The sequence below is a fragment of the Phaethon lepturus genome, unplaced genomic scaffold (genome assembly GCF_000687285.1).
Source record: "Phaethon lepturus isolate BGI_N335 unplaced genomic scaffold, ASM68728v1 scaffold56725, whole genome shotgun sequence".
Lineage (NCBI taxonomy): Eukaryota > Metazoa > Chordata > Aves > Phaethontiformes > Phaethontidae > Phaethon > Phaethon lepturus.
In genome coordinates this window covers 1-10,662 of record NW_010539554.1, presented here as the reverse complement: position 1 = coordinate 10,662, position 10,662 = coordinate 1, and the positions used below count along the sequence as shown (strand labels likewise).

General features: G+C 39.4%; 1 protein-coding gene across 1 annotated transcript in view; it reads left to right on the top strand.

The window, feature by feature from the left end:
• CSDE1 (cold shock domain containing E1, RNA-binding) overlaps window positions 1–10,661 on the top strand; it is a 16,789-nt gene extending 6,128 nt beyond the window's left edge. The window contains exons 9-19 of the mRNA XM_010287145.1: window positions 428–640; window positions 2,986–3,126; window positions 3,212–3,370; window positions 3,966–4,073; window positions 4,932–5,107; window positions 5,475–5,587; window positions 6,310–6,429; window positions 6,645–6,823; window positions 7,831–7,994; window positions 8,930–9,062; window positions 9,664–10,661. Of these exons, the coding sequence (XP_010285447.1) occupies window positions 428–640; window positions 2,986–3,126; window positions 3,212–3,370; window positions 3,966–4,073; window positions 4,932–5,107; window positions 5,475–5,587; window positions 6,310–6,429; window positions 6,645–6,823; window positions 7,831–7,994; window positions 8,930–9,062; window positions 9,664–9,711 (1,554 nt within the window). The 3' untranslated portion in view covers window positions 9,712–10,661. The remainder of the gene's footprint in view (window positions 1–427; window positions 641–2,985; window positions 3,127–3,211; window positions 3,371–3,965; window positions 4,074–4,931; window positions 5,108–5,474; window positions 5,588–6,309; window positions 6,430–6,644; window positions 6,824–7,830; window positions 7,995–8,929; window positions 9,063–9,663) is intronic.
• The last annotated feature ends 1 nt before the right edge of the window (window position 10,662 follows it).

The following is a 10,662-nucleotide window of genomic DNA, read 5'->3' as shown; positions in this document are numbered from 1 at the left end:
AGAGTGTACACAAGCATTTGCTTTAAGGTTTTAGGCGAGTTGGCATTGTTTTGGGAAGGTTTGGTGTGTTTTGAATACTTAATGAGAAAGATGCTGCCTCTTAGAAGTGTTCTCAGTATGGTTATAAATTTAATTCTTGAAATAGTCTTAATTTCTTTGGCAATACATGCTTGGTGCTTTAAAAAAAAAACAGCAAACCAACTCTAAAAACCCAACCACCACCACCAAAAACTACCTTACATTTGGCTATGGACAGTAAATTACAAATTAGGAGTGGTAGAAATGAAGCATAGTGGTTTGAGTCCAGCAGGCATTTGGTGTAATCCATACTTCTGTTAGCTTTAGTATTTCTGCCAGCTGTTCTGCCTGCAGTTACGCTGAGTCTTGTAGGTGGACTTAACTTTTTCTGTTGTTTTCTGTCTGCTAGAGTGATCCATTACCTGGCCGCATCAAAGTTGACTTTGTGATTCCTAAAGAACTTCCATTTGGAGACAAAGATACAAAATCCAAGGTGACCTTGCTGGAAAGTGACCACGTTCGATTCAATATTTCAACAGACAGACGTGACAAACTGGAACGAGCCACCAATATTGAGGTTCTCCCCAATACTTTCCAGTTCACTAATGAAACTAGGGAAATGGCAAGTATCTATCTTTAAAAGTGTTAATGCTTCAGGGGAAATGAAAGTAAAACATGGGGGGGTTGTCTTAATGACTTAATGTAAAAATCACTGGTGTCTTCCATTGCCTTTTCTGAAATCCAGTCCTCAAATACACACTTCAAACAAGGTGCTTAAATGGTATAAAATTCAGACTTAATGCTGTGCATTCTCCTTTAAAATAATAAGTTAACTACTGAGTAAATGAAATCATATGAGAAAATTAGACCTTAATTGGCCTTCTTGGTTGAATTGCTAGCTGGTTATAGCAGACACAGAAGTAATGTAATCTTGAACTATAAATTTAAAAATTCACATGCTTGAGTCTAAATGGGTAACTGCTTGTGGTCCTTAGGAAAACTGGAAGAACCGGGGGCTACTTTGGTTCAGGTAGTGAAAAGTTCTAAGATTGAGAGGAGGTGCTGTGTGCAGCTTCTGGATTTCATGTTTTTTGGCCAGTCTCTCTCTGAGCATCCAGCAGAAGGATAGAAGAGCTGTGTTCTATCACGTTCAAAAAAACTCTCTGTAGATTTCAGGGACTAAGATGGATACTAATCGGTATTAAAGAATATCTTTCATTCCTGTAATTTGGGATGTTGGTTCTGTTCCAATCATTAAGGTTGGAAAAGACCTTTAAGATCATCAAGTCCAACCATCAACCTAACACCAGCATGCCCACTAAACCATATCCTGAAGTGCCACGTCCACACGTTTTTTGAACACCCCCAGTGAGGGTGACTCCACCACCTCCCTGAGCAGCCTGTTCCAATAGTTGACCAGTCTCTCAGCAAAGAAATTTTTCTTAATATCCAGTCTAAACCTCCCCTGGTGCAACATGAGGCCATTTCCTCTCGTCCTATCGCTAGTTCCTTGGGAGAAGAGGCCAACACCCACCTTGCCACAACCCCCTTTCAGGTAGTTGTAGAGAGTGATAAGGTCTCCCCTCAGCCTCCTCTTTTCCAGACTAAACAACCCCAGTTCCCTCAGCTGCTCCTTGTAAGACTTGTGCTCCAGACCACTCACCAGTTTTATTGCCCTTCTTTGGACATGCTCCAGCACCTCAATGTCCTTCTTCTAGTGAGTGGCCCAAAACTGAACACAGGATTCGACTGTGGCCTCACCAGGGCCGAGTACAGGGGCACGATGACTTCCCTACTCCTGCTGGCCATGCCATTTCTGATACAGGCCAGACTAGACCATAAGTTTTCCTTCCTCTTCAACTAGAATCCAATTACAGTGCTATAACATCAGTGTGCTGTGAATTGGGGACCCTTTGCTTTAAGAAAACCACTGAACTTTAACTTCAGCCTCTCTGTTTTTTGCATTCTATCCTGTAGACTTGTTACATTTCTATCTGGCTAGTTATATTTGCCTGCCTGAATTGAGCTGTCATTGAGGTGACAAGTACAGGCTGCTTCTAGAAAGGCTAGATGATTTTCCTGAGCTTGTGAAAGCTATGTGAGAGAAGAGTGTTGCCAAAGGTGGGAAGTATCTTTGCATTGTCATTCAAATCCTGTAAGCCTCCCTGAGACTTGCTAAAGGCTCTATAGTAATTGGGTGGAACTGAATATGTTCATAAATTCTGTCTTGCTCAATACTTCTGGCATGATCTGGTACTAGCTCTTCCTAGGAGCTTTTTTCTTTTATTAAAAAACAGAGGTCAGGGTGAGAAATGTATTTTTTTGATGGTTGATGGGGCACAAGTATATTCTGTTTATCATTCAGCATTCCATTTGTAGTGGTTACCAGGAAGGCCACTAAAATTCTTATGTAACATACTTACCATAATGTACACCCATGGATGTGATAGTCTTAAGAAACTTCTTTGTAAGAAGGCTTTTTAATTTCATTTGTGTCTCTAAATCTGATGAGTTTTCTCTTAAACTTCCATCCAACCACTGGTTTTATTTCCTGTTTATATGTGTTCTTGTATGTTTTGTGCATGTATGTTTGTGTATTATATAATTGTATAGATAATGCATGTATTTGTAGAGTTAACCTCTTCAAGATTGGTTTCTCTGTGTAGTACTAATGTCAGGTTCTTTAACTATAGTGTCTCTTGCTAATGGCTTAAGTTAATCTTTTCCAATTCATAAGAAATTAAGTTGAGAAACTAGGTAAGTATGCCTTGTTAGTATTTCAGGTTAACCACAGCCATTAGCACTACAGTTTGCAAGGAAGCTTATTGCATAAACCAAGAAGTGTTTTCATAGGATTAAGGCCTTGTGTTCGGCTTACTACATACTCCACAGACAGATGTAGAGTACCTGCAGAGACACGTCACATACTAGTAGTAAAACTGTAATTGTCCATTTAACTATTCTCAGGGTGTGATTGCAGCAATGAGAGATGGCTTTGGCTTCATTAAATGTGTGGACCGGGATGCTCGCATGTTCTTTCACTTCAGTGAAATTATGGATGGAAATCAACTCCATATTTCTGATGAAGTAGAGTTTACTGTCGTTCCTGTAAGTGAGATTAATACTTTTATGAAATCTTAGTTTTTAAAGAAATGTGCAGTCTGTCTAAAATCTGATTGATCTTGTTTTTCAGGATATGTTGTCTGCCCAAAGAAATCATGCTATAAGGATTAAAAAACTTCCAAAGGGCACGGTTTCTTTTCACACCCAATCAGATCACCGTTTTGTGGGCACTATAGACAAAGAAGCCACTCCAGCCAAAGCCACTAGTCCAAATAAAGGCAAAGAGAAGGTAATGCTCTTCTACTTGGGAAGTACCTGTTCTGTGTTCCTGGCTTTGGAGACTGAGGCTGCTTCCTTAAAGACTGTAATTCAACTTTTTGAAGTACTGTTTATCCTGTAAAAATGTGAACTACACTGAACAGCTAATGGCAGCAGTCAGCAAAAACTAACTTGTGAAACAAGATAATAAAAGCATTGTTAATGATCATGTTGTTGAGAATAATTTCCAATAACTTGATGGGAATTTTCTTTCTACCTCCTACTACATAAGATGCTAGATAGAATTGGCTAAAAGTAAGTTTCTAGGGCTAGAGGATAACCTCTGTTGTTTTGTAATGCTGCTTTAAACAATGCCAGAATAATTAAACTTCCAATAAATACTTCACTGGAAATGGTGGTAATACTTTCTTTCCTTTGAAATATTGTCTAATGTCATTTAAAGCTTCTTACTTGGAGTTGATTGCTTTGTTGTGTTTTACAGAAGTTACTGAGCAGTTACTGTAAAACCACTGTGGCTCAAATGAGCAGTGCTTGAATTGTATGTAGTAAACTTGTTTGCTTACAAATAAGAGAGAGATTGCTGAATTCTGGTGTCTTGTTTTTAGGAAGCTGAGGATGGAATAATTGTTTATGACGACTGTGGAGTAAAACTGACCATTCCTTACCAGGCCAAGGATGTGGAAGGATCTGCTAATCCCCAGATAGGAGATAAGGCAATATAACTAAGTATACCATTGAGAAATACTTTTCTGTTCGTTGTGAGATGTGAGCTTCGCTTTCCCTCTTACTGGATTTGTTCTCTCTCTCAGAACAAATGAAGGACAAAGCATCTGCATAATGTCACCCATTTTTCTTCTTCTGTCCTAGGTTTGAGTGGTTTAATGTGTAAAACTAAGAAAAATACCCTAAAACCTAGTGATACATAAATGGAAAAAAGTGTCCTAGTATGTAGATGGTGCTTTTTAAACAAGGAATTCTTATTCTTTAGACAGTGGACTCTGCTTATGAACAATCCAGAGGAAGTTGGCATAAAGACTTCAAGATGAACGTAAAGGAGGGGGAACATATCCTTACAAGCAAATTAGCCTGAGAGACAATGGAAAAGGAGAAAAAGCTCAGAGATCTGGAAGGGCAGCCTAAAAACTGTCAGTGTTCAGGAGCCATGCTGGGAAGGCACTGGTTACTGCTTTTAAAAAACTGAAACGAGTGAGCGAAGCTAGGTACATGTTCACTGTAGGCCACTGGTGATAAGTGTAGTGAAAGGAGGTGACTCACATAAAAAGATTCTCATCTTTAATGGTCAAAAGAAGCTGCGTGCTAGGGGCTGGCTTGCCTTGCAGATGTCACTGGTGTTGCTGCTACTCTTTGGAATGTTGTAAATGTCAGTGACTGACAGATGTTTCTGGAGAGTAATGGCTAGAAAATCACTTTCCTGGAGAGCCCAGATCTTGATTAGAGCCTCACAGCTTTATAATGAGTTGGATTTTTTCTTTTGGTTGGTCATGGTTTTGGTAGTCATGGTTTGTGTGGGTTTTTTTCCTATCTTGTATTGATACACTCCTCTTCAACAGGTTGAGTTCAGTGTTTGTGAAGTGAAGAGAACTGGTCTGCAAACGGCTGTCTCTGTCAGAATGCTAGGACGCAATTACAGCTCTAAGAGGCTTTTGGGATATGTGGCAGCCCTGAAAGATAACTTCGGATTTATTGAAACAGCCAATCATGATAAGGAGATCTTTTTCCACTACAGGTGAATAGCAATTTCATTATTATTTGTTTGTTTATTGGGGGGAGGGGTGGAGTTAGGTATGGTTGACTTAAACCCATTTGGACTTCACACACATATATGCTTAAGTGTCTCAAGTTCCGTTTATTACCTCTGCTGGACTGGTTCAGGCTTTTGTTAGTCAGCAGTCTTGGTGTTCTATGCCTCTGAATTGCAGGCCAAGAAATAGAGTTGTATATTTGAAATGCTTCACTTTCTTGAATGAGGATTTCTTGAAAATGTGAGGTGCCGAGCTAGTTAAATGGTTTCTGATCAACTTACATAAATGTTGGATGAGCATCACTATTGTCATGTAATTAAAGGAAAATTGTACATAATTCTATCCCTGTAGTGAATACTGTGGTGATATTGATAGCCTGGAACTTGGAGACACTGTTGAATACAGCTTGTCAAAAGGCAAAGGAAACAAAGTTAGTGCAGAAAAGGTGAACAAAACACATGCAGGTAAGACTGTACCTGGTATTTTCTGCTTACAAGGCTCTTGGAAGGTTTCAGTGGATAAAGTTCATTAATAAATGTATTTACAGTTGGCGCTTAGACCAAGAGGATGATGCTTAATGTGGTGGTCACTGGTTTCCTGAAAGCTGTAGCCTGTGTTTCCAGAGAACAGAAGAGTGCAGACTAACAGTCTTGTAGACAGTAGAAACTCTTTGGACCTTACCGTTGTCTGTCCTCTTCAGTTGGAGGGTTATAAGGAGAGACTTAGTGGCAGAACTAGCCAAATTAGTAATTGCAGTAGTTGTGCTGTACCTTGCAGAAGGAATGCAGATGGGGGTATTAAGGGCTTGTGGGGGAATGCGTACCAAAAGATTACTGAATGATTAAAATGAGCAGGGAATGGGAATGCAGTGGAAGAGAAGTAAAATACTTTTGATTCGCTTTGAAAGTTCCATGGCCTCTAGTTTAATGAGAAACTAATATTTTTCTACTTCTATGTTGAACTGTCAGTGTGGTCTTGATTAGAAAAGCTGTCATTACTGACTGCTGTGTTAAAGCTGTTCCAGCGTTACTGGGTGATAGTGCACTGCCATAGGTGTCTTGCAGTGCAAACTATTGGCTCCTGGCCAATCTGAATCACTTCTTAATTCTTTTTTTAAATAAAGACTAGACCTACTTTTAAATAAAGACTAGAACATCCTGTTCTTGCACTGTCTGTTTCTTTTCAGTGAATGGTATCACTGAAGAAGCTGATCCAACTGTTTACTCTGGAAAAGTAATTCGTCCTTTAAGGAGTGTAGATCCCACACAAACTGAATACCAGGGTATGATTGAAGTCATGGAGGATGGTAAGATTTGTTGCTTTTAAATTTTAAGTGTTCCTTTCACAAATGCACAACAAGCGTCGGAGTTCAATAAACTGTAAATAGAAGTGTTGAGGATTATATTCATAGTACTAAGCTGACAGTAAAAGTATCATTTCTAATATTGGAAATAAAGTCTAAATGCCCCCATGTAGGAAAGGACACCTCTTAATTCTGTCTTGTACCTTTTCCTCCTCTAGGTGAGATGAAAGGAGAGGTCTATCCATTTGGAATTGTTGGAATGGCAAATAAAGGTGACTGTCTGCAAAAGGGAGAGACAGTGAAGTTTCAGCTCTGTGTTCTTGGTCAAAATGGGCAAACAATGGCTGTTAACATCACACCGTTCCGCAGAGCCACAGTGGAATGTGTGAAAGATCAAGTGAGTGACTGCTGCTATGAAGACAAACATGCATGTTATTAGGAAATAACTGCTTGACTTGGCGTAGAGCAGATGAGAACACACTTCAGCACTTGAATCCAGGAAGCTTGTTGTGCACAAGTGGATTGCTTTGTACTCTGGTTCTAGGGAAGTAGATTTGTGTGACCCTAGTACTGGTTTATGCAAGCCTGTGTATTGTGTCTTTAGTCAAGGTGAACTCAGTACTTGGTTTGGTGCTGATATGTCGGTACTACTGGGCAGCAGTTTCTGCTGTGGTTGATTCTGAAGACTTGTTTTTGAGATGTCCTGGAAATTGATCTAACTAGTTTCTGCTGAACAGGGTGTTAAAAAAAGTGTTTAAAAACCAAACAAACCCAAAAAACACCAAAAAAAACCAAAACTGTGCATAGTCTGCTTCTAGAAGAAGCTTCTTCACAGCATTAAGCAGTCAATTATTAAAGTCCACCTGAAATGCGAAGACTGATTATTGCCCTAGTTGCATCTCAGAATGATGAGAAAATTAAGTGCTGTGAATGCTTTGTATTTTTATAGCTATTCTGCAGCACTAAGCTCCAGTCGTTTATGGAGAGGCTACATGAGTTTTGCTGGTTTATACACGAGTGGAACGGTAAATGGAAGTAACTGGTGGCTTATACCAGTGACAGACCAAAAAATGGAGTGGTTTCTACTGTGTAACTTTTAAGGTGGAATCTTAAAACAGTGCCCTTCTCAGTTTAATACAACTGCCGGGACTTTGGCAGTTTTAAGAACTTGTTCTATAGACTTTGGGTTTTAAAGGTGACTTTACAATCCCAAGAAGAGTGCCTAGAGTTCCAGAAGTATTGTTTCCAGACAGAATGTTCTGTTCAGTGCAGAAATTGAATTTCCACTTCCATTAGGCACTTCAGAGTTTTTTTTCCTAGAAGTAGTTAAAGTGCAATAAGTAAGTCATTGCATCTGTTTAGATGAAGAGGAAAGAAGTAACCTTATGATGTGTTTGTTTTCAGTTTGGTTTCATTAACTATGAAGTGGGTGACAGCAAAAAGCTCTTCTTCCATGTCAAAGAAGTTCAGGATGGTGTGGAGCTACAGGCTGGGGATGAAGTGGAGTTCTCTGTAATCCTGAACCAGCGCACAGGAAAATGCAGTGCCTGTAATGTGTGGCGTGTCTGGTGAGGATTTAGAATTAAAGTGAAATAATCTGGCACACTGTCTATATCACAGTAGTGGAGTGCATGCTGCTTCTAAACTAAGCTAGCTATTCCTAGAATGGGAGCTCTGAGTTTCAGCTGGCTTCAGTGAGAGCCTCTCACCTGAGAACTGCCAGCACTTGTAGGGTATCCAGTACAGTGCAGCAGCAGAACTCTCAGCTTCTCTTAATTACAGATAGCTTGTTCTGTTTTTTTAATCTATTACTAAGAAGTTTCCCCCCACCACAGTAGGAACTTGAATACAGTCTTCTAAGTAGAAATTAATGAGTGATAAGAAAACTGATGGTATTCCTATGTAGTTCCTGACCTTTCTGGCCAGCATAGTATATAGTGCTTCCACCTGTTTCCTGAAGAGCGAGTTTCATTTTTAAATAGAAAAACCATGTTTGTTAGGCACTCTTTGGCTTGTCATTTCTTAAGGGTGATGGTTATTTATTTTGCTTTTGGACTACTTACACATTTTGAAGGAAACTGCGCAATTTGTGTTTTGCTTAAGCTTGAGATAGCACTTCTGCAGCAACAGGAAGCTAACATTTAATTCTTTCTCTCAAAATCCTGTTCTCATCTTCAGAGATGGTAATGCTACGCCATTATGTACTGGCAACTCGTAAGCCTTTTCTTTTTCTAGTTAAAGGGAACAGAAATGTAGGAAATGCTACTTATGTGTGCATAAGAGTAAATGCAATACCTCTACTCACTAAAGAACACCGTTTTGAGCTACTGCTATTTCAGAGTCCTGTGTTTAATGGTTTTGAGGCAGACGTACATGGTGTCACCCAGAAGGTCAGCTTTCACAATAGATTATGCTAATGGCTTAATAGGGAAAGTGACTATGAATTAGGTAGCTTACACCTCTGGGAAGTCATCAGTGCTCTGTATGGTTGACTCTGTTACAGTGAAGGTGCTAAGGCTGTTGCTGCTCCACGTCCCGATAGACTTGTTAATCGTTTAAAGAGCATTAATCTGGATGATGCCAATGCTCCTCGTCTAACAGTTCTTCGTCAACCTAGGGGACCGGATAACTCAAAGGTACATAAAATGTCTATCTTGCAGAGTAATTGCAGTTTGTGTTTTAACTTGGATAACATAACATTGCTTCCTCTGTTGGAAACCTAAACAGTTTGAAATGTGGGATCTGCTTTCATTCCATAGTGAACTAGTCACCTGTTGTGTGATAGTATATTATTTTTGTGTGAAGTCAAGGGTGCTATACCCCATGGTGCTATACCCCATGTCAGTAATGTATGCTGTGGTTTCAGAAGAGCATGCAATATAGAAGCAAACAATTGCTTGTTGTGTACTAGCCCATAATAGCTGTCTTGGTTTGTTTTTTCATTTTATAAAGCTCCTGCTCCCCTTCTCAGAGATAGTAGGTGAAATCCCTTTATCTAAACTTTGCTTTCACATAAGGTTCTGCCACCAGGTGGTAAGGAGGAGTAATAAAGTGTCTGGAATCTGTGAAGTATCTAGGGCTATAAAGATCAACCACAGAACCTGTTTTGTTACTGTCTCTTTCTGAAGACAAATGTGGCTAACTAAAAATGTGCTAATGCTGTACTTGGTTGGAAGAGAACAGTTTTGCTTTAAAGCATGATGCTGGAGCTAAAAGTTTGTGGTGTTTTCCTTGCAGGGATTTGGTGCAGAGAGAAAGATCCGTCAAGCTGGTGTTATAGACTGATCCACAAAACCCATACCTGATGTACGACTGAGTGGTGGGGGCTGGTGAAGGGTACTGAATATCTCCCTATTCATCCCTTCCTCCAAATTCTAAGAAGCTATTACACCGGTTTTAACACCTTCTCATGTTATGTTTAAAATAAATTTATGAAACCATTTTAAAATTATGCACAGTTGCATTCTGGAGAACTTAAGGTGGCGCCTTATAGTATCACATTTTAGAAGCTTGTTTTGAATGGTGCATTTAACGCAACTGGTAACTGCAGATCTACATTGCCTATGTGAGTAAACATTATAGACAGCTGTACTCTGGTAGACCTTACGGAATTCTGCACTACAATTATCTATGCTTTATCTTTGTTATTTTGGCCAAGGTGTTACTATGCCTTAGTGCTTAATTGCATTATGTGTTTCCTTCCAAGTGGAAGTGGAAGGCTCCCTTCAGCTCACTCTGCTCAAATTCTGAGGACCATATGAGGGTGGAGTAAGTTCAACTTGATACAAAATCTGTATGAACATTCGGATAACTTAAGTTGATGGTCAAATGTTACACTGTTTTCATATTTCATTTAACTTGAGTCCTTTAGCCAGCAAAGTTGTTAGAGCTCAATGGAAGTCTCTTTCTGGGGTAGACTTATTTTTTGTAGCATTCTGAAATACATGCAGTGCAGAATTTCATAAGGCTGAGGTGTGCCATCAGTGTGGTAATTTAAATATTTAAAACAATGCACAAATCTGCTGCTTAGAACACTGCAGCTTCTAAACCCAGTTTCCTTTACTGATTTAAATTTAAAAAGAAAGAAGTTGTGCCTGAAGTGAATACTTTTTTTCTTTTTTTTGCAGCCGGCACCCAGTGTACTGTAAAAGAATAAATACTTAGGCTTTCCATAGCTGTATTGAGACTTTCATCAAGGTGAAATAGTTGATGTCTGTGTGCTTTTTCCCTCCCACC